The sequence below is a fragment of the Peromyscus leucopus genome, chromosome 23 (genome assembly GCF_004664715.2).
Source record: "Peromyscus leucopus breed LL Stock chromosome 23, UCI_PerLeu_2.1, whole genome shotgun sequence".
In the NCBI taxonomy this organism is placed as follows: Eukaryota; Metazoa; Chordata; class Mammalia; order Rodentia; family Cricetidae; genus Peromyscus; species Peromyscus leucopus.
In genome coordinates, this window is record NC_051082.1 from 16,796,827 (window position 1) to 16,820,184 (window position 23,358).

At 53.3% G+C, this 23,358-nt stretch overlaps 1 protein-coding gene across 1 annotated transcript in view; it reads left to right on the forward strand.

Annotated features, from left to right (window-relative positions):
* The window catches only part of Aacs (acetoacetyl-CoA synthetase), a 41,868-nt gene extending 21,710 nt beyond the window's left edge, over positions 1–20,158 (forward strand). The window contains exons 6-18 of the mRNA XM_028894306.2: positions 2,807–2,921; positions 3,001–3,082; positions 6,449–6,596; positions 8,602–8,682; positions 9,815–9,939; positions 10,756–10,820; positions 10,941–11,063; positions 14,910–15,023; positions 15,413–15,538; positions 16,273–16,342; positions 16,526–16,584; positions 17,244–17,446; positions 18,961–20,158. Of these exons, the coding sequence (XP_028750139.1) occupies positions 2,807–2,921; positions 3,001–3,082; positions 6,449–6,596; positions 8,602–8,682; positions 9,815–9,939; positions 10,756–10,820; positions 10,941–11,063; positions 14,910–15,023; positions 15,413–15,538; positions 16,273–16,342; positions 16,526–16,584; positions 17,244–17,446; positions 18,961–19,098 (1,449 nt within the window). The 3' untranslated portion in view covers positions 19,099–20,158. The remainder of the gene's footprint in view (positions 1–2,806; positions 2,922–3,000; positions 3,083–6,448; positions 6,597–8,601; positions 8,683–9,814; positions 9,940–10,755; positions 10,821–10,940; positions 11,064–14,909; positions 15,024–15,412; positions 15,539–16,272; positions 16,343–16,525; positions 16,585–17,243; positions 17,447–18,960) is intronic.
* Positions 20,159–23,358: the final 3,200 nt, after the last annotated feature.

The window sequence follows — 23,358 nt, forward strand, 5'->3', positions numbered from 1 at the left end:
TTGCCCACAGTTAGGACAAATCTCTGTCACCCGCCAGTCCCACAGCTGCTCAGACCCAACCAAGTAAACACAGAGACTTATATTGCTTTCAAACTGTATGGCCGTGGCAGGCTTCCCGCTAACTGTTCTTTTATCTTAAATTAACCATTTCCATAAATCTATTCCTTGCCACGTGGCTGGTGGCCTACCAGCGACTTCACATGCTGCTGGTCATGGCGGCGGCTGCAGTGTCTCTGGTCATGGCGGCGGCTGCAGCCAGCCCTTCTGCCTTTCTGTCCTTTTATTTCTCCTCTCTGTTAGTCCCGCCTATCCTTCCTGCCTAGCCACAGCCAATCAGGTTTTATTTATTGATCAATCAGAACAACTTGACATACAGACCATCCCCCAGCACAGCCAAGTGCAGACCATCTCAGACACCTGCACTCAGGCCCATGGTCCTAATCATCCTCTATGCGGACCTGCTGGGTAACGCCACAAAGAACCCAAGAAGGGCTCCCACAGGACTTACAGAACATCCCACAGCACTTCCCCTTTTCTTTTTTTAAAAAGGAAGGTTTTAACTTTTATACATCTCCAAAGCCAGCTTGGTATATTTGGGAATTTGGGCGTAGCTTCTCTTACTACTTCCTGCTGGAGGGGGGCACTGTATCTTATGGGGACATTTTAAGATCATGGAGTAGTCCGTGAGGCTGTATCGTCTGAGCCAGTTGCCTTGAAACGATTCTAGATGTTGGATCATCTGGGCCATGGTGTCATCGGAGACCTTTCAGGTGGTCTTGGCTGGTCAAACCTGATGTATCTTAATCTGGAACAAATCCACAGCCTCTGGCTTTCTGTGGAAACAAAAGCAGAATCTCCTTTCCAAAGCAACACATCCTTTTTTTTTTTTTTTTTTTTTTTTTTTTTTTTTTTTTTTTTTTTTTGGTTTTTCGAGACAGGGTTTCTCTGTGTAGCTTTGCGCCTTTTCCTGGAACTCACTTGGTAGCCCAGGCTGGCCTCGAACTCACAGAGATCCACCTGCCTCTGCCTCCCGAGTGCTGGGATTAAAGGCGTGCGCCACCACCGCCCGGCCTTTTCTTTTTTTCTTTCTTTTTTTTTTTTTTTTGGTCCAAAGCAACACATCCTTAGACATAAATTTCAAAATTGAAATACCTTCAAAATATACACATTGATTTAACTGAGCAGTCTCTACAATCACATGTCTTTCTGCAGTTAAAAATCCCAAAGACAACACAATCCAGACTCTCTGTGTGATATCCATCTTGACATGGCCTATTTTTTTTATTACTTTTACTTTCTCTTTAAAGACTTTATTTTTTCAAACTTTCTATTTCTTTATATAACTGTCTATGTTCCTTTTCCTCTCTCTTCCAAGCCTATGTACATTTTTACACACATTATAAACTGTTTCATCTGAATCAGTCTTATTGCAAACTTATTGCTTTAAACTGTAGCCTTCTAAGCATGAAACAGCTCTGTGGCTGCTGGCTCCGCCCCCTTCAGCTTCCCAACATGGCGGTGGTCCGTTTACTACCAGCTCTGGGAGCCATCGTGGGTCTGTGCTTTTATCCCAGCACCGTGTAGCCCAGAAACCCTTTTTGCCTTGTACTAGCAAAGGCCAAATCCACCATGCAACTTAATGTGCCATTTGCAGAGGCCTCATTCCCGCCATACTGCAGGTCAAGCACACATGCCAGGAACCCGCCAGTAACTCAAACCGGCGGCTGCCGCTCATTTGAGAGAGAGAATTAGGAACTGTGGGGCGTTTACCGACGTCACCGTTCCTGGAGAACTTACCGACGTCACCGCTCCGTGTGTTGAGTTCTGAATCCTCTTTACCACCACACGAGGATTCTTCTCAGATCACACTTTATTGGAGCGCCTCTTGGTTAAGGGACTTTGTCTTTAGTATTTATTTATTTATTTTTTTCCATAACACCGGCCTTTATCCCTGTTCATTTGTCCTTTTTCTTTAGTCTCTCTCTCTTTTTTTTTCTTCCCTTTTTTTCTTCGAGCCCCATGTTGGGCGCCATTTTTCTGCCTTGCCCACAGTTAGGACAAATCTCTGTCACCCGCCAGTCCCACAGCCGCTCAGACCCAACCAAGTAAACACAGAGACTTATATTGCTTTCAAACTGTATGGCCGTGGCAGGCTTCCCGCTAACTGTTCTTTTATCTTAAATTAACCATTTCCTTTTATCTTAAATTAACCATTTCCTTTTATCTTAAATTAACCATTTCCATAAATCTATTCCTTGCCACGTGGCTGGTGGCCTACCAGCGACTTCACATGCTGCTGGTCATGGCAGCGGCTGCAGTGTCTCTCCTCATGGCGGCGGCTGCAGTGTCTCTGGTCATGGCGGCGGCTGCAGCCAGCCCTTCTGCCTTTCTGTCCTTTTATTTCTCCTCTCTGTTAGTCCCGCCTATCCTTCCTGCCTAGCCACAGCCGATCAGGTTTTATTTATTGATCAATCAGAACAACTTGACATACAGACCATCCCCCAGCACAGCCAAGTGCAGACCATCTCAGACACCTGCACTCAGGCCCATGGTCCTAATCATCCTCTATGCGGACCTGCTGGGTAACGCCACAAAGAACCCAAGAAGGGCTCCCACAGGACACACAGAACATCCCACAGCAGGCGAGGCCTTCCTAGATGTGGCCATTGCTTCCTAGATGTGGCTGGAGTTTGCGTGGGCTGCCAGCCTGTGTTGGCGGCAGGTGCTGAGGACAGTGGCATTACTCGGCATTGACATTTTCTCCCCTGCATGTATAGTTTCCGATGATCCATCCTCTCGTTTGCAGGGTGTCCTGGACCGGTTTTCTCAAATTCAGCCCAAACTCATCTTCTCAGTGGAGGCTGTGATCTACAACGGCAAGGAGCACAGCCACCTGGAGAAGCTGCAGCGAGTTGTGAAAGGTACGCGGTCGGTCGGGGTCCTGTCCTGGGCGCGTGCGCAGACACCAGCCGGGCCTGACCTTGTCCATCCCTCCTCCAGGACTGCCTGACCTGCAGAGAGTGGTGCTGGTCCCCTATGTCCTCCCAAGGGAGAAGATAGACATTTCCAAGATCCCCAACAGGTGAGGAGGAGCCACCGCTGTCCAGATGCGGTCCCATCTATCTGAGGTGGGGAAGCCGTTAGCTGAAACCCTTTCTCCCTGCGGTATGGAGCGTGGGAGGCCCCCAGGATGAGTCTCTCCAGACCCATCAGCTTCGTTCCTGGCTTGCTGTGGCCCGGGAGGGCACCAGGCCTGCCTTCCTGGCTTGGGTAGAGCAGGCTGGTGTTAGGTAACTTGTGTGCACAGGCACGCTCACACCTGTCACCCAGGTGGCACACTCGGGTTCGTGCTTAACACGTGGATGCTGTGTAGAGGGACATGTGTACACATAGTGTATGCAGCTAACCTGAATCCATGGGTTCTTCATCTGTGGATGTGGCCATCCACAGATGGTAAACCTTTGGGAAACACCTGCATCTGCACTGAGCATGTGCAGATCTCAATAGGGCCACCGTTTACATAGCATTCCTATGGTGTGTCCTCTAGAGGTGACTGAAGGCTGGGAGCATGTCCTTTTGCTCTGTCCCCGTTTGCGTATGGGCCAAGGACCTGCAGATTTTAGTTCTTATGGGGTTCTTGAACCTGTGCCTCCCAGAATGCTGGGAAACGATGCTATTTGTTCCTGACTGCTGCTGACCCTTCCTTTGCTTTTCTGGCATTGGTAGATTGTCTATTTTTGTTGTGGACCCTTTGATCTTCTGGGGACAGTGGAAGGGATCTGGTTACCTTTGCTGGGATCTTTCCCTCAGCCTTAGCTCCTGCTACTGGCAGATTCTCCCCCACCCCCCCCAGGCTACAATCCGAGGCTGTGAGGAGGGGCTGTGGGGACATGGCAGCCCTCCCCAACCCCTACCCCTGTGCCCTCTCTGAGGAGAGGACTAAGGCAGGCGGTGAGTGACATCGGACTCCCTGATTTTTGCAGGGTGCTGTCTGGGGCCCTGAAGGATGTGAAGCCTGTGTCCTGCCCTCCACAGGTGCAGTCAGAGGATGAGACACACCCGTGGGTGGGGAAATGCTCACTGCCAGGCCCACAGGACAGAGCATATCCATCCATCAGGAGGGAACAGTACTCAGGAGCTGCGGGCTGCCTGACTGCTTCTCTGAGATCGGAGGTGGCTGCCTCTGTTAGAAATAAGTCAGGGTGCAAAGAAACCGCTGCCTGACGTGTCCAGAGGTGTGCTCTGATAACTCAGGTGGTGACCGTCCTTTCCTCGTTGGCTGGGCTCTGACCTCACGGTCTCATTGGATTTGCTAGTCTGGAAAGAAGGGGTGCACAGGAAATGAGAGAGGAAGGAGAAGAAGGTCACTGCTCCCGGAGGAAAGGGTCACTGCCCCTTGTCATTGGATTCCCGGAATGCAAATTCCTGGGTAAACAGAGGTTTCAGTGGGTGGGTAGGTGGGTGGGTGGGTGGGGATTCAAATATTTGCACGAAAAATCTTAAAGGTAGGGGAGATATGAAAATTTGAATTCTTTGTACTAAACACACATTTTATAGTATTTGATAGAAAAGATTCATGTTTGAGATTTCTTGCACTCCTGACTGGCCTTAAGGTCTGTCCTTCATAGGGCCCTTGCTACCTGGGAAGAATGCTGAGGGCCAAGTGCATTTTGGCAAGACCTGGCCGTCTCCCGCTCAGGTTCTAGTCCCAGCTGGGTGGCCCCATGACAGTAATTCACGTCTCTGTGCTCTTACCATCCTTTAAATGCCGATGGTACATCCCTCTGATGGTACATCCCTCCAGTGGTACATCCTTTTGATGGTACATCCATCTGATGGTACATCCCTCCGATGGTACATCCCTCTGATGGTACATCCTTTTGATTGTACATCCCTCTGATGGTACATCCCTCCGGTGGTACATCCCTCTGTGAATTAAATGGGTCAGTGCAGGGATGAGTGCATAGTTAGCCATGGGTAACAGTGTGTCCCCGTAAGGCCCAGCAGGTTCTGTCCCTTGAAGCTACCCACGACCACAGCTGTGTGTGAGTCCATTGTGAGCCCGCCCAGGTATTTGCTCCTCTGGACCCAGGCAGGTGCTGACCTGGTAACTGACAGCCAGATGGAGGAGATGTGGTCTCATGCATGTAACCTTAGATTTAGCCCTGGTGTGTCTGACGGGGGCCATGATGCCGAGGTGAGGAAGAAAGCCAAGGGTTATCGCTATTGATCAGTAACTGATATAAAGCGAGGTGGTCAGGAGAGCCACATTCACCGGTTAGCTTGGCTCTAACACAGCGGTCCCCTCATCAAACCTCAGGCACCAGGCGCCGCCATTGTTTTCTTAAGATTGCTGGCTGTCACAGATAAACCTGAGCAGTGAACTGCTGGTCCAGAGAGCTCGGGGCAGAGCCTCCCCTGGTCTTTTCATTTTTAGGAGAGAAACCAAAGCAACGGTTATTTACTGTGACTTACGGAGCCTTTGAAGGAAAGGGTTTTTCTCTGTGGGAAGTGTCCATTAGACGGCACTTCACAGAACAGGGCTTCAGAGGAGGTGTATGTGGGGGTGCGGCTGTCAGGAGCATTTTGGATGTCTTTTTTAAAAGCTCTTCCCTGGCCCTGGTCTCTGAGGCATGCCTTTTCATGCCAGGTGGGGCGGGTTTCAGTGTCTTTAGCCTCAGCAAATTGCTGAGTTTAATGACATCCCACCTCCTTGCTTGGAAGAGAGAGTTTGATTTGTCAGAAAACGGAGACCTGCTGTTCCCGTTTTGTTCTGTGGTTCTGGGCCGCCCACATCGGGTGGCTTCTGGTGGCTGTGGGCTGAGGCAGGGCAGAACTTAGTTAACCGCTTGGGTTGGTTGTGTTTATTCTGCATCAGATATTTACACACGGCTGCTGGAGGCCCCAGGATGTAATAAATGAGGGTGATACGTATTTGCTTGTGGTGGCTTTGGGCCAGCTGGTCTACATTCCTGATGCTGCCCTTCTGCCCCTGCCCCAGGGTGGGGGAGATTGGGGGGGGGTGAAGTGTGAATAGGAAGTGGACTGGGCTGCACTGGTCCTGGGGTGTATGGATAGCTCGCTGTGAGCTAGCCTTTCCAGAGGTGTAGAGGGGATTGTCTGGGTGGGCAGTGGGGTGGGGGCTGTGTGTGGGGGCTGTGTCTCTACAGAGCCAGTCCTCAATGCAAGAAACTCCAGCGCCTAATCTTCATGTCCAGTGACTTCTCCTTTAGCATCTTCAGTTTGGGAGACTGACTCCTCCCTTCCTCAGGCAGAGGGCTTCCATACCCAATCAGCATCCCTGGATACTGGGCAAGCCAGTGCTCCAGGCTTTTAGGGTAGATGAGGAGGGATCTTGGGCCATATCTAGCAGAATGTGGCTGAATTAGCAGGCCTATTCTGGCGTTCTGGAATGTTCACTGTTGGTTTCTCATGCTCCTGCCGACAGCATGTTCCTGGATGACTTCCTGGCAAGCGGGACAGGCGCGCAGGCGCCGCAGCTGGAGTTCGAACAGCTGCCCTTCAGCCATCCCCTCTTCATCATGTTCTCCTCGGGCACGACAGGAGCACCCAAGTGCATGGTGCACTCTGCTGGGGTAGGTGTCCTTTCCTAGGCTGGTCTAGCAGTCGTCAGACCACTCCCTCCTGCAGAGTCCCCAGGGAGCTGCTTTCCTCTGAGTGGGATGCTTCCGGGAGACCCGGAACTGGCCCAGGGCAGTGGAGCGCTACATTCATGGCTGTGATAGGCTGCAGGTGGTGTAGAGCGCGCTGGAGCCTGGGCAGGAGGCCTTGAAAATAGGTGAACACAGACTGAGGGAGAGGAGAGTGTTGCCCTGGTGTGAGGGGTCAGAGGTCATCACTGGCTTGTTGCTTGGGTTCCTACGTCCGTGGGAATGTCTTAGAAAGCAGCGTCTCATTCCTTTAGCGTATTCGGGGCCAGGGCTGTGGCTCAGTGGCACGTGTGCACCCTGGGTTCCACCTCCAGCACTGCAAGAAAAACACCCAGGGAACCATGCATCTGTGTCACACCCCGGCCCCCAGGAAGGCAGTCAGCACGGGTGTTTAACAATCAAAGGATACGTGTAGGTGTGGACTTGGAGGAGAAAAGAAAGGCTCTGTTTTGAGCTCAGAACCTGAGGGTGACAGGCAGGTACATGGTGGTGGAATCCCTGGGAAGACTCATTCTTGGTGCAGATCCATTATGATTGGACGGAGAACCTCTGGGAGGTGGTTTCTACTGAACAGTATTTGTTTTGTTCTTTTTCTTTTTCTTTTTTTCTTTCTCCTCCTCCTCCTCCTCCTTCTCCTCCTCCTTCTTGTTGTTGTTTTGGTTTTTCTAGAAAGGTTTTGGTGTAGCCCTGGCTGTCCTTGAACTCGCTCTGTAGACCAGGCTAGCCTTAAACTCAGAGATCTGCCTGCATCTGCCTCCCTGGTGCTGGGATTAGAGGTGTGTAACACTGGCCTGTTTCTTACTTGTCTGTGGCTGTGATAAAATACACCAAGGAAGAGCAAGCAAGAGGAGAAAAGGGCTTACCCTGGCTCACAGGTCCCGTCAGGATGTGGAAGGCGTGGCAACAGGAACACGAGGGCACTTGGTAGTCGGGAAGTAGAGAACAGGAAGTGGGACCAGAATGAAAAATATGCTTCCTTCTGCAAGTCTCCTGAAGGTTCCATAACCTGCCAAACAGCGCCACCTGCTGGTCACCAAGTGTTTGCGTCTGTGTGCCTGTGGGGGCATTTCTCCACCTGCAGCAGCTTTGTTTGGAGGTCCTCCTTTGATTTGACCTCTCTTAAGTGTGTGTGATGTGAGTCTGGTGTGTGACATGGGGGGTCTTGGGCCAGCCCCGTGACTCTTCCATAGCCTGTGAGCCTCCCTGCAAGCCTGGCGCTCACACCTGTGGACCAGGCCCAGGCAGTGAGCTGATCATTCCAGGGGCATCAAAGGGTGGCATCCCCAGTCTATCCTCGGGATCTCCTAGGGGACCCAGTACAGAGACAGGAAGACCAAGGTCAAGGGTGAAGTGATGGCCAGTGGGCACTCACAGTGCTAGCTGGACTCAGCTCTGAGAAGGATGCTCCCCTCGCCCCAGCCAGTGCTGCTGGGGATGCACATGTGCCGGGTAGGGGTATGCTGAACTGTTGTGGGGAGCAGGAAGAACCAGGTGTGGGCCGTGGGAGGGTGTTTCCTAGGCTGTGCATTGTGGATTTGGAGCCTGGAACTGTGTTACCAAAGTGGAGGCTGGGTGGGAGGTGTCCCGTGTGGGCCCCTCTGCCATGGTGTCTCTGAGCTCTGTGTCTAGATATCTTCTCCCAGGAGAGCCCAAGGGCAGGGACACATCTGCTATTGTCCCTTGAGCTGTCTGTCCCATCGCGGTGAAGGTCGCCTCGCTTCTCCGTGAAGTTAGTATGTCTCTGGGATGGGCACTGAGAGCTCATAGGTGGACAGGTTGTCCTGGGACTTCCTGATTGATGCTTGGGTATCAGGTGGCAGAGTGGCACCAAAGCTGGCCCTTCGAGTCAGAGAGCTCCAGTTGGCTTTCTCAGGGAAGGGGAGAGGGACGGAGTGTCTCACCCATGCCTTACTCTCCCTCCCTCCCACAGGGCACCCTCATCCAGCACCTGAAGGAGCACGTGCTTCACGGCAACATGACGAGCAGCGACATTCTGCTCTACTATACCACGGTGCGTCCTGTGGACCTCTGCTGCCCCTCCTGGGGCTGGGGGGCGGGTACAAGGGATGGCAGGTGGATGCCACATGGCCTAGAGCAGCATGGGATGCTGGCACTAACCCAGAGCTTGAGTTGGGAGTTGGGGTGTTCCTGTTCCGTCTGGAGAGGTTCCGGAGGGTCTAGCAGTGTTTCTTGGGTAGTATGTCTGTAGCTGGAGTTTTCTCCAGTCCCGCCTGGGCGCGTAGCCACTCAGACCCAAATAAACACACAGGGCCTTATATTAGTTAAAACTGTATGGCCTAATGGTCCAGGCTTCTTGCTAGCTAATCTTACCTCTTAAATTAACCTATAATTCTTATTTATGCTTAGCCACGTGGCTTGGTACCTTTTCCCAGTTCTGCCTTGACATCTTGCTTCCCTGTGTCTGGCTGGCGACTCCTGACTCAGCCTTCCTGTTCCCAGCATTCTCCTCTCGGCTTATCCTGCCTATACTATACTTCCTGCTTGGCTACTGGCCAATCTGCATTTTATTTATCAACTAAATCAGAGCAACATACATTCACAGCATACAGAAAGACATCCCCAGCATACATCTGTACTGGCTCATGTTTCTTTTTTTCAGTCCCTGGGATTGAACCCAGGTCCTCAAGCATGCTAGGCAAGTACTCTACCACCAAACCACATCCCTAGTCCTTTATTTTTCTCATTTTGAGATAGTATCTAGCTGGTTGTCCAGGCTAGATGGAGCTTAGCTCTGTAGACCAGGCTGGCCTTGAACCCCTGACCTCCTGCTGCAGCCTCCCAAATCCTGGGATTACAGGCATGCACCATCACTCCCCGCTTTCTGGGAACTTCCTCACCAGCTGTATGTCCCCAGCTCCCAATACTGACCCTAGAATGCTGGGTAACACTCAGATACCCAGCAAGTCTGCCCAGGCTTCCCTCTGGTCCATGTAGGGGAGCTGGGGTGCCCCCTTTCCCCTCCAGGTTGGAGATTCCTGCTGGAATTCCTCCCCGTTCGTTTCACAATGTAGTTAAGGCTGGCCCCAAACTTGCAATCCTCCAGGCTCTCCCCACTGTCCTCGGGGCCAGGGTTCCAGGCCCGCCCCTCTGCCTGGCTTACCTGGTCTCCCTGTTTGCGGCAGGTCGGCTGGATGATGTGGAACTGGATGGTGTCAGCCCTGGCCACTGGAGCATCCTTGGTCCTGTATGATGGCTCCCCGCTGGTCCCGACACCCAACGTGTTGTGGGACCTTGTGGACAGGATAGGGTAGGTACCCTGGGTCCTGCTCGTTGACCCAAGCTGTTGGGATTGTTGACTTGCTGGGGGAAGCTCAGTCTCAGACAGAGCTAACATCCCCATTTCTGTCCCAGAGTTCTCTGTCTTTCTGCTTGGGAGGGTGTGGAGGGTGCTGGAAGCAGAGGGGACGAAAGACAAGACAGATCCCACCCTTGGCCTGTTGCTTGCAGGGTGAGGACGGGTCCTCAGGCTGGGAGGGAACTTTGAGAGGCCAAAGGAGTGGGGTTAGCGCTTGTTTTTTTGCTGGCGGCATCCTTAGGACCTCGGAGCTTTTAACTCATGTCCATAAACTAGGAGCGAGTCCTTAGGTTGTGGTTCCAGCTTCTGATCAACAGCAGAGGGCGCCACCAGCTTTAACTCCCCAGGGTCATTCACTCCCAGACTCAGACCAAACCCTCTAGGGCTGGTTTTTCTCATTGAGCCCAGCGAGAGAGAATCTTGGCTAAAGATGGGGCCAGATATCTGCACTCTCTGTCTTGGGACACAGGGCGGTCAGTCACCCGTCTGCAGGGGCCATCTGGCAGTAAGTTAGCCCTGCATGGGAGTCCTCACTGTGAGTGGCTTTTCGTCCCCTGGAGGGAGTTGCTCACTTCTCCTTGTCATCAGCCTCTGCTTGTGCCTGGGGTCAGTTCCCCGCTGGACCAGGCTGGTGTTGGGACAGAGCAGGCCTGGAGCCGCAGCAGGAGGGAGGAGGTGGGAGGCTGTGGCCGACATCTGTTAGGATGTTTGGAAGCTCTGGGGGATCTGAGGAGGCCTGAAGTGCTCTGTCTCCCTCCTGTATTGTAGGATCACCATCCTGGGCACGGGAGCCAAGTGGCTGTCGGTGTTGGAGGAGAAGGACATGAAGCCAGGTGAGCTGGCCCCTCAGTCCGTGTTCCCAGGAACTGACAGCCATTCTGGCTGTGTCCTGCATGTGAGCGTGGCTGAGGGCAGCGGGCTCGCCTTAATCTCTGGTCATTCTTAATCCCCAGTGGAAACTCACAACCTGCACACACTCCACACGATCCTGTCCACCGGTTCACCACTGAAAGCCCAGAGCTACGAGTACGTGTACAGATGCGTCAAGAGCAGCGTGCTCCTCGGCTCCATCTCAGGTAGGGCCAGAAACAGTGGCTGCAGGAGGAACGGGGAAGGGGGCGTGTGGGGTGGCCCTGGGAAGCCATGGATGGGTGCCGAAGTTAGGAGCATCCCAACAGCGGTGTGTCGAGCGACAGCAGGTGGTGGCATTAAAGAGAACTTGCTGTTCTTTTTTTTTTTTTTTTTTTTTTTTTGTTTTTCGAGACAGGGTTTCTCTGTGTAGTTTTGCGCCTCTCCTGGAACTCACTTGGTAGCCCAGGCTGGCCTCGAACTCACAGAGAGCCACCTGCCTCTGCCTCCCGAGTGCTGGGATTAAAGGCATGCGCCACCACCGCTTTTTGAACTCAGAACCTCTGGAAGAGCAATCAGTGCTCTTAACCTCTGAGCCATCTCTCCAGCTCCTGAACTTGCTGTTCTTAAAGAGGACCAGAGTTCGGTTCCTAACACCCATGTTGGGTGGTTTTTACCACCTGTAACTCAAGTTCCAGATCCTTCTTCTGGCATCCTTGGGCTGTCTATCTTAGTTAGAGTTTCTATTGAGTTACTGTGAAGAGACATCATGACCACGTCAACTCTTATAAAAGAAAACACTTAATTGGGGTGGCTTTCATTTTCAGAGGTTCAGTACGTTATCATCATGGTGGGGAGCATGGTGGCGTGCGGGCAGACATGGCGCTGGAGAAGGAGCTGCTGCATGTTGATATGCAGGCAACAGGAAGTAGACGGACTCACTGGGCGTGGCTTGAGCATATGAGACTTCAGAGCCTGTCTCCACAGTGACGCACTTCCTCCAACAAGACCACACCTCCTAGTAGTGCCACTCTGTTTGGGGGCCATTTTCTTTCAAACTACCACATTCCACTCCCTGGCCCCCAAAGCCTTGTAGCCATATCATAGTGCAAAAATGCACTCAGTCCAACTTCAAAAGTCCCCATAGTCTATCACAGTCTCCAACTTATTTAAAAGTCTACAGTTCAGTATCTCTTCTGAGAGTCATGCAGTCTCTTAACTGTAATCCCCTGTAAAATCAAAATCATAAAGCAGATCTCATACTTCTAACATATAATGGCACAGGATAAACATTACCATTCCCAAACTCTGTATCTCTGTGTCTGATGTAAAGCACTCTTCAGATCTCCAATTCCTTTCAGCTTTGTTGACTGCAGCAGACTTTTCTCTCTTGGGCTGATTCCACTCCCTGTTATCAGCTCTCCTCGGCAGGTATCCCATGGCTCTGGCATCTCCAACATCTTGGGGTCTCCAAGACAATCCAGGCTTCACCTTCACAGCTTCATGAAATGACCTTTTCTAGGCCTCCATTCAGAGACACACGTGACACATGCCTGGTCTTAGTGGCTTTACTTAGGTGTGGAGGCAAATTCCACAGCCCCTTTCTTCTGTCCTTAACTCTAAAGCCAGAACCGTGTGGCCAAAGCGGCCAAGTTCTGCTGCTTGCTGGGGCCGGAATATGGCCCCTCATTCCGTTACATCTTCACCAGCTTTCTGTCCTTCACTGCCTAAGTGTGCCTGCCCTGAAAGTCGCTCTGTAGACCAGGCTGGCCTCAAACTCAGAGATCCACAAGCCCTCTGCCTTCCAAGGGCTGGGATTAGAGGCGTGCGCCACCACACCCGCTCTTAGCTTTGCTTTACCTCCTTTTCACAGGTTGGAAACTTAGCTGGATGGGATCTTGCCCTGAGGTCACCACTCCCTTATTCCATTTCCTAGTCTGTTGTTTCCTTGAACACAATAGGAATAGCTCTGTTCCACTGCCTGCTGCCCCTTTTCTCAATCTGTACATGTTGTATTTTTTTTTTTTTTTTGCTCAGCTTGCTCCTTTTCATTACAAATCTTTATAAGCATGACCACTAGTAACCATATGACAGAGTCTGTACTGGGATGTTTTGAGATTTCCTCTGCCAATGGAATTAATCTAAAACACTTTAGCCTCAGGCAGACTCTTGGGACAAGGGCTAATGGCAGTTACATTCTTCACCAAAATATCATAAAAATGATCGCTAGGCCACACATTAATATTCTTTTCTTCTGAAACCTCTTGAGCCGGGCACCCACAGTTCATCAGATCAAATTCAGCACCACTATCTTCCAGGCTCCTCCTAGTATGGCCCATCACAGCGTTCAACTGCTTTTCTAATCCACAGCCCCAAGGTCCATATTCCTCCAAACAAAACATGGCCAGTCCTATTACAGCAGTACCTGAGTCCCTGGTACCGACCTATCTTAGTTAGGGTTTCTGTGGCTGTGAAGAGACACCATGACCACGGCAACTCTTACAGTAAAAGCATTTAATTGAGGCGGCTCGCTTACAGTTTCAGAGGTTCAGTCCATTCTCATCATGGCGATGTGCATGCAGATGTGGTGCTGGCTCCATCTTGGTATGCAGGGAACAGGAAGTGGACCGCAACACTGGGAGTAACTTGAGCATGTATGAGACCTCAAAGCCCTCCCCGCAGTGACGCACTTCCTCCAATAAGGCCATACCTAATAGTGCCATTCACTTTGGGGGCCATTTTCTTTCAAACCACCATTTTCTCTCTCTCTCTCTCTCTCTCTCTCTCTCTCTCTGTCTGTCTCTGTCTCTGTCTCTCTCTGTCTCTCTCACACACACTCACACTCACACACACACATACAGAGTTCAGTGTTCTCTGTGTGGGCTAGTGTTTGGTGCATGAGTGTGAGAGAGCATGTGTGTAAGGGTATGAACATGTGTTTGCATGTGGGCATGTGTGTATGTGTGAGGGCTCCCCGGGACATGATTTCAGGTGCATCACACTTCCCTTCAGCAGTGTCTCTGACAGGTCATGCCATCTCAGTGCATAGGAATCTGCGGATCATGTCCGTCTCTTTTCTCTATCAATTTGCCCCTTGTAGGAGAGCATCATGGTCCCGTCCCCTCTGCCCCCGCTGCTGCCCTGTACCTTTTGGTTCTGCCTGAAGGCCTGAGCACCTTCAGAGCCAGCTAGGTTTGTCTCCGACTTTCTTTCAATGCACCTGTGATTGTGGATGGCCCTCCTGGCCTCCTCCTCAGCCCCATTATCATCCAGCCTCTTTCGCACCACAGTCCGTTTCTTCCCGAGACCGCCGTGCGTCCTGCTCACCTTGGCTCGGTCTCTGGGATGTCCTGGGTGCTGCCTGGGTGTCTCTTAGCCAGCTTGGCCTGTGTCAGGACCTGGCCCGTCTTCTTGGTGAGGCCCCTGCCCCATTCCTTTGGTGAGCCTGAAGCGAACCTTGGTGGCAGCGGCGGCGGCAGTGAACATGGGACCCGAGGGTGGACATAAAGGAGACATAGATGCAGAGGTGTCTGCTGGGGAGAAGCAGCTGCACAGAGCTCCAGGCCGAGCCTTCCCTTCTGCCGTCACAGAAGGGACACTCACGTGACTCAGCCCTTCCCACACCTGCCTGTACCTGCAGGAGGAGGTGCTCATCCTTACAGCGTGGTGTGGGGCATCTAGATGTCTAGTGTGAGGACCAGGGGTCTATGTGGACTCTGTGCACCTCCTCTGGACTCGGGCTGGGACCCGCAATCCCACGATGCTCCCGCTGACTTTGCTGTGTGTGTCTAGGTGCGGTGTGGTAAATGTGTCTGTGTGAGGTGTGTGTGTGTGTGTGTGTGTGTGTGTGTGTGTGTGTGTGTGTGCATGTGGGGAGGTGTGTGGTGTGTGTGTCGTCAGGTGAGGCTCACATTCCTCCATCTTAAGTCTGGGGCTGCCATGTGAGAGCATTTGCTCTGAGTCCTTGGGTCAGGAGGCTCAGTCAGAGAGGACGTCCCCAGACGCCGAGGGCAGATCCAGAGCGGGGTCCAGTCTCTCCCTGCAGGTCACCTGTCCTCTGCTGTCGCTTACAGGTGGCACTGACATCATCTCCTGTTTCATGGGTCAGAACTCGTCTATCCCTGTGTACAAGGGTGAGATTCAAGCCCGGAACCTTGGCATGGCTGTGGAAGCCTGGGACGAGGAAGGTGAATGTCTCCCTGGCGCTTCTGGGATGTGAGGAGGGAGAGACGTGTACACAGATGTGTCCCTTGCATGTGATGGTCCTTCATCTCCCTAAGAGGGGCGTGGCCGCTCTCCATGGGGAACACCGTCCTTTCCTGTGGGTGGCGTTTTGCACTCATAGACTTCCTGACCCCAGCTTCAGAGAAGTAGGAGTTGAGATGGAGTGCCGTGAGAGCAGTGGGTATCAGGCTGTGTGTGGATTTTGTTGGGGAGGCCATGGTGCACATGGCAGGGTCGGTGGCTTTTGCCTGCACACAGCCAAGTTGTGTCTCAAGCAGGATCGTAAGGAAGGGAGTGTATGCCAGGGTGTGGTCATGAGTTTTCCAGGATCCGTCTTCTCCCCGCATGCCAGGGAAGGCCGTCTGGGGGGAGAGTGGCGAGCTGGTGTGCACCAAGCCCATCCCCTGCCAGCCCACGCACTTCTGGAACGACGAGAACGGCAGCAAGTACAGGAAGGCGTACTTCTCCAAATTCCCGGGTAGGCGGAGCGGGCCGGCGCCAGGCCCTGCCTGGCTGGGGTGGGCCTCGACAGCTCCCGGTGGGGCTCAGTATCTCATCAGGGTCTGCTTGAAAACACCCCAAGGTCTGTCACTGGGTTCACTTGACCCTCCCCCACCTCTGCCTCGAACGCCTCCAGCCACCAGCACTGAGAGCCACATGAGTCACTGGGCGGCGGGCGGAGGGCTGCGGGCTGCGGGCTGCCCGGCCTCTGGTCAGGGCTTGTCTGCTGGTTCCAATGGAGGTGGCAGTCGAGGGAGGTCTGGAGACAGTGGAGGGTGATGCTACGCAGCAGGTTGACTTATGCCAGACGCGCCACCCACGCCGCACCCTTATACACTGATGCCCTCAGTTTACCTTGTCAGGCTCCCCTGTAGAGGACTCATGGCCCTGCCTTGCTCAGAACAAGTAGCCTTGAGGTCTTGGTGGAGGGACGCTGCTAACACCCTCATTATCACTGGGGTTGTTGGTCTTGTGTAAACTACATGTGTGCAATCACATGTGCTGAGATTATAGGCGTGTGCCGCCATATCTGATGCATGCAGTTCAATGTCTCACCCTCCCTGGCCTCTGTGCTCAGCTACACACTCCATGTTCCTGGACTTAGGAACCCAGTGGCCAGCATCCCTTCCTGTCTGTCCCCGCCCCTGGTGTCTGTCTGGGCGTATCCCAGTCCACCCCTTTAGTGACCAATCTGTTGCACCTTTCTTGCAGGTGTCTGGGCACATGGTGACTACTGCAGGATCAACCCGAAGACAGGAGGCATCGTCATGCTGGGTCGGAGGTGAGGTGTCCCTCCCTGCCGTTCCCTCTGAGGTGTGGGGGACACGTCCTGTGAAGTGAGAGGAGACAGAGCAGCAGATGGCAGCTGAGAGCTAGGGGAGGAGCCGTACCGATGGGCGTGGTGCTTGCCAGGAAGGGTGGGGCGTGGCCACATGCCCTAACCATGTGCCTCTTGCCTCTGCAGTGATGGCACCCTCAACCCCAACGGAGTACGCTTTGGCAGCTCGGAGATCTACAACATTGGTTCGTGTTTGCTATTCTCACTCGGGTCCAGGGTGGTCCCACAGGCCCCCAGGACCCTGATTCCCAAAGAGCTGGTGAGGGTGGACATCCATGTAGTGGGGTGAGGGCGGGTCTCCATGCATGCATCTTCTCTAATGTCCACACTGTGGTACCTCCTAAAACCTCAGAAAGGGTTAAGGCCACTTGGCCTTCCTTCAGGTTTACATCTTCAGAGCAAGCGCAGAGCATTGGTTCATCTTATCTCTGCTTTCTGGGCAAGGAAACAGGCACAGAGAGGGTGTGTGAATGCTGGAGGTCACACAGCACGGTGTAGGACACCGGATACATCAAAGCTTCTGGTCTAGGCATTTGGTCCTAGCGCAGGCCCCAAGGCCACCCTTCTGGAGGAGGTGGCCTCCTTTGTCTTGCTGTTGAGATCTGAGCCCCAGAGAGTGGCAGGTCAGTGAGTGACCTGAACTCACTTCCTCCCATGCCTGGCCCCTTCCCTGTCAGTGGCATCTTAGTACGTATGACATATGCCCTCACGTGGGCATCCCTCAGTTCAGGTCAGCTGTAGTATCGCCCAGGTGGCCCCCTGCCCTCCCCTCCTGACAGGCGACAAGGATGTGGTGGCCCTGTCGAGAGCTTCCTGTGAGGCTGTTTCCTTTCTGCTTCCACAGTGGAAGCCTTTGACGAGGTGGAGGACAGCCTGTGTGTCCCCCAGTACAACAGGGATGGCGAGGAGCGGGTGGTCCTGTTTCTGAAGATGGCATCCGGGCACACCTTCCAGCCTGACCTCGTGAAGCGCATCCGTGATGCCATCCGCCTTGGCCTGTCTGCTCGCCATGTGCCCAGCCTCATCCTGGAGACTCGAGGCATTCCAGTACGTTGTCTTTGACCTGGGCCTATGAGAGCTGGGGTGACTGCAGCTTGCTCTTACTTCTATATGGGTACCATGTTGCCTAGCAACCATCTTCTCCCTCATGACAGCATTTTCAGCAGCTTCTGTGGGATGCCATATTGGGGGTGATGGCCTGAGTATGCCCTGCAGACAGCTGTAGGAATGTGAACTCGGAAGGGAGCAGCTGCAGGTGTGTGTGTTGAGGGTTTTGTGGAGCCTGGGGAAGGGGCCTCTGAAGGCTTGCTATTCTGACTCAGTCACATTGGATTGGGGAATAGGGATATGCATGTGCAAATATGTGTACATGTGTGCGGAGTGTGTGTGAGCTGCAGTTACCCATACTTCCTGTGAGACTGCCATTCCACACCTGTAGGCTGCTGCTCATTTGATGATGGGGGACACTGGGCTTCTGACCTGGGGGCTCCCTGTGTAGATGGAGCATTGTGCAGAGCTAGAGATGAACCTTGGCTGGGCTGAGCTGGGCGGGACTTCCTGGAGCATGCTGGGAGTACTCAAGCCACTGACTTGACCAAGGGCAGCCTGGGTGGTCTGCGCTCTGCCTGGGGAAGTTTTGACCGCGTCTTCATAGCCACCTAGGGGTGGGGAGGAAGAGCCTGAGGTGTATACTGTGAGAATGGGTGCGTGTGAGTGAGTGAGTGAGTGTGTGAGTCTGTGAGTTTCCAAGTGTGTGACACATGTGTGAGTGAATCTGTGTAAGCAAGTGTGAGTCAGTGTATATGTGTCAGTGAATTAGTGTGTGAATAAGCAAGTGTGTGAGTCTGTGTGTGTGTGAGGGAATCAGTGTGAGTAAGGGAGTGTGTGAGAGTATGTGAGTGTGTGAGTGTGTGAGTGAATGCGTGAGTGAATCTGTGAATAAGCAAGTGTGTGAGTATGAATGTGAATGTGTCAGTGAGTCAGTGTGTGAGTGTGAGTGAGTCTATGTGAGTGAGTAAATCAGTGTGTGAATGTGAGTCAGTGTGTGATGTGAGGGAGTGTGTATGTGAGTGTGAGTGAGTGTGTGAGTGAGCGAGTGAGCAGCCTGGCCCCTTCTGGGCAGAGACAGGTCTGTCTTTACAACTGTTTAACATCTGAAGAACGCACAGGGACAGGAGAGATCTGTCAGAGGAGGTGACACCTGAGACAGGTGTGGTGTCACTCTGGACAAGGGCCATGTGGCACCTGGCGTGCCCACCCAGAGCTCCTGGGTGTGGGTCTGGTGCAGTGCCCAGCATTGGAGACACCCACATGCTCCTGTAATCTTGACACAGGTGTGGGATCACGTGGCAGGTTCCATCCACAGATGGTGGCAGCGCTGCCTCTGATGTCCTTCCCAGCAGGTCCCCTCAGGTGTCTGCAGATGCTGTGGCGTGTGTTCGAAGCCGCTGTGTCTTACGGGTCTTTTGGGAAGCAGATGCGGGTAGAAACCCGAGGCGAGGCTGCCCCATGTCACCTCTGGTTTAAACACTGCTCTGTTTGTCCCCTGCCTCTTCCCACAGTACACACTCAATGGCAAGAAAGTGGAGGTGGCTGTGAAGCAGGTGATGGCCGGGAGGGCCGTGGAGCACCGGGGGGCCTTCTCCAACCCTGAGACCCTGGACTTGTACCGGAACATCCCTGAGCTGCAGGACTTCTGAGCCAGCGGCTTGCACGCTCTCCAGCTGTGCATGTGATGGAACTTAGGGACACTTTAGAGACAGCAGCTGCTCCAGATGGCCCTGGGCACTGCACGTTCCGCGGGCTCGGAAATAGCATTCCTGTTTCGGAGTCACTGGTGGGGACCAGCTCTGCCAGGCTCCAGGGTGGGCCTGGCCTTCAGAGACCAGAAGGGCCCATTGAGGCTTGTCTCGGCCCTGCTGCTATAGGTCGGCACCCAGCCTTGCAGGTGTGGAGCTGGTGGCGTTTGGTGACGGCATACCGGAGGAGCGATGTGGCCTTCGTCCTCTTGAGCCCACTGTCCCATCTCGCTCTGTGAAGGTGAAGTCATTCCTACATTCCCTGTCCTGAACGGTCTGGCTTCCTCGGCTGTACTGACCTCCCGAGAGCTGGCTGAAGCCAGGGCTCCTGACCCAACGTGCCTGTCACCGCGCAGCTGGCTGTCGGGACCCCTGGGCTGACGGCTCACGTACTGTCTGCCATGGCCAGAACACCACCGTTCTAGGGAATTGTGAGGGACCCTCCAGCCAGCCAAGCTGTGCTGTGGCGAGTCCCCTCTGCAGGTATCCTTGCCCGTCTCTGGGTCTTAACAGCGCAGTGTTTGAACGGGTCAAATGTTTTAATGTCAGTTGAGGATCTGGTGTCTGGGGCACTTGAATCCCGGGGTGTCTACCCCGTGACACCTCTCAGGTGCGTGCTAGGATCCCGGAGTCCTTCGGGGATGGAGATGCCTGGCCTCAAAGGGAAATGGCCTCATGCTCCCTCTGAATAGTTCCTGGGCTCTTTCTCTTGTGAATGTCCTCTGCACTTGTAAATGGAGTCTCGGGCTTTGGTTGTCAGGACTCGACGGTGCTTCTCATCTAGCGTGTGGAGTATGTCACAAATCCTGGTGATCGTTTTTTTTTGTATTTTTTTTTTTTTTTTAAACTGAGCACAATGTAAAGCCTTTTGAAAATATTCTGGATTTTAAGTCTATAAGGGAAAAGTGCTATGAAGAATTTTATGAAATAAATTGTGCCCATGCACACCTGTACACGCGCAGTATACTTGTGTTTCTCTGAGGTGGTTGGACATCCTTGTGTGGCTGGCTGTACCAGCGTCGGCTCACTGCTGGGCCCTGGAGTCCTGTGGCCCAGCCCAGGTGTTTAATGGTGTTTAGCATGGTCCTAGTGTGTGTTAGGTCCATGTCTAGGCCTCCTCACACCCTGGGCCTCCCTGCCACCCATGGCTGGCTGGGTGTCTGGATCACAGACCAGTTTATCACTCGAGTTTACCTGTATTGTACCAGCAGCTAGCCACAGACCCCAGCTCAGCCCTGCGTAGCCTTTTCCCACCACGGAGAGTGGTGGCAGTACTGGTCTCCAGGATGCAGGAGAACCCAGCCCCTCTGTGGACTGGGCCCTGTCGTTCCTGGTGTGGCTGTCTGTCTTACCTGCTGCCTGCTGGGATCATCTGGCTTGTTCCCACCAAGCCTTCCCTCCATGTCCTTGCGGAAAGAGGTAAGTGATGGAGGCCTGGCCTCGCGAGCCTCTGTCTGCAGAAGGATGGCTTTTCCGGAAGGTCAGGCTGCCTGAGCCCTACTGACTGTGCTGCAGGGGAGCTTGGGGACCTGAGCACTGAGAGGACCTTTTGCAGTTTCCCATGGGTCATTGCAACAGGGGCTCGAAGCCACCAGTGGCTCCAGTTGAGAGGTCAGAGCCCGAGGTGGCCCCATCCATGTGCACAGGGCTGGCTGCTTGGAGGTTCCGGAAGAGCCCCCCCTCCCGACCTGGTACTGTTATTAGGGGTATCTCCTTTCTTGGCCAGCGCCTCTCTGCCATCTCTAAAGCCTTGATGGGCCTGAGCCTCCATTTATTGCAGCCCCGTGGCCCTGGCCATCCCTGTGGCCACTGGTTCTCTCCCCTTTACCATCTGCTAGTGAGCATCTGATCCCCCAGCCCCACATGTCACATATGCCCCCTCAGGTTCCCAGAGGAGGATGGGCCACGGTGGAGGTGGGGACTCTGAGGCAGTCTTCCTGGGTGATTTCTGGGGACCTACACAGTTTCATGTTTCTACCACAGATGTGTCTACGGGCCTTTTCTTTTTGTTCCCCTCTTTATCAGTTTTATTTCTTTATTTTGATGGTATAGGGATGGAACTTGGGCATCGTGTGCTAAGCCAGTGCTATACCACTGAGTTATACGCAAGCCCGTTTTAAAAAGAGACTTATTTTTATTATGTGTAGGAATGCTTTGCCTGCATTATGTCTGTGCACCACGTGCATGCAGTACCCGTGGAGGCCAGAAGAGGGCATCAAATCCTTTGGTACTGGCATTCAGGATGGTTGTGAGCCGCCATGTGGGTGCTGGGAACTGAACTTGGGGTCTTCTGCAGGAGCAGGCGATGCCCTTAACCACTGAGCCAAATTACCCAGCTGTGCCTCGCTCACCTCTGTGGGAGTCCGGGTTCTTGCAAAGTCTGTACGCCATAATTCATTGTTTTCTTATTCTGACTCAGCAGGCGCTCGGGGTGTGACAATTCTATTAGGCCCGCTCTCCTGCGCGGTTGATCTTGCAAATTGAATTTGGGGGTCAGCACCTCTGCTTGACTTTGATCTCATGACAGCAATCTGGAGACTGACAGGGTGCCCCGTGGTGTACCATTGAGCCTGGGAGTTCTGGCTAGGCCGCCAGTCCCCTCTTTTCCTACCCGCCTGCCCTCTTCCAGCCTGGTGTCTCAGCTCCCCACATGGAAGGCAGAGGTCTTGTGATGGATGGCTACTGTTCACGGTGGCTCTGTCAGCCACTCTGTCAAAGTCACAGTAAATGTTCTGTCTTCAGATCCCGGGTTTATTTTTAGCCAGCCTTCTCGGAGGTGGAGCCACACAAGAGTTCTGGGCTTGACTCTTATCTTACAGGCTGGGGTGGGACCCAGTAAGTCAGCAATCTCAAGACCTTGCAAAATGATGTCCTGTTAGATCCCAGGCACATTGGTTGTCCGGACAGAAAAGCGTTGAAGGAGTCAGCCATGGCCAGCTGTGTGTGTTTGACACGGGTCCCATGTAGCTCAGGCTGGCTTCTATGTAGCTGAGGGCGATCGTGGATTCCTGATCCTTCTGCCTCTACGCTTAGTTTTATGCGGCACTGGGGACAGAATTCAGGGCCTGTGCACACTAGGCAGGTACTCCACCAACTGAGGACCGGGCAGATATCTCTCTCAGTCTCTTGGCTTTTCCAGGATTGTAAGGCGACCGCTGTGGTTGTAGTCATGGAAGCTTTGTTTAAAGCAAGAAGAAGAGGTGAGACATGGCCAGACATCGGCACTCTTGGGGGTCCCCAGATGTTATCTGGTCCAGAAATAGATCTGCAGGGGAGTCTGGAGAAAGCAGCAATTTGGCTTTCCTACCCTGGATGGATGAGGAGGAGGAGGGAGCTGGAAAGGTGTCCAAGGTTGGACTTAGCTGTGCATAAATGACGTGGCAAGCACCAAGCCTGCTCTGGGATGGCTGGGGATGCCTTGGGAGGGGTCTGACACCCCTGTGACGTGCACAGGGCTGGCTGAGCCGCTTCCGGCCCTGCCTGGGCGGCTGCCACCTTCACTGTGGAGGTGGGCGACATTAAAAAAAATCGGAAGCTAGTCTTCATGCAAATGCACGCCCCACTTAGTCTTCAGATTTTAATTTTTCTATGAATTATTCTGTTTTCCTCCCCCCTCCTCTTCCCTGTGGAAGAAATCAAATAACCCAGCAGCTTATCAGAGGAATTTTCCAATCTTTCTGTTTTGTTGAGTATCATTCCAGGCCAGGACCCCCCGCCCCTAGGACCGGGAAATAGCCAGATGCATAGTTCCTGTGATGCGTCGCTTACACATCCAGCTTACCGGCCATTTTATGTATATGTGAGTCTGACCACATCCCAGAGAATGCAGGAGGAGCATGAAACCCTTGTGGTAGAGAAACAGCTGGGTGGTCAGCCAGGGAAACCTGAAGGCTGGGAAGGTGCCAGCCATGTGTGACCCGAAGGAAGGGTGCTGTAGGCAGAGGGGACAGTTGATGGAAAAAGTGTGGGGGCTCTTCTGGGACAAAGATTGGGGTGTAGGTGCCATTTCCCACTGACCATCCACTGGGTTGCATCTTGACCTGGAGGGCTCCTTGGTCCCACTGTCCCCTCTCTCCTCTAAGCCGTTAGCAGCTGCTGGCCGTTTCCCAGAGTCCTTCCCACTTGCGGGCTCCTGGAAGTATACGGAGTTGTTCTCTTTGC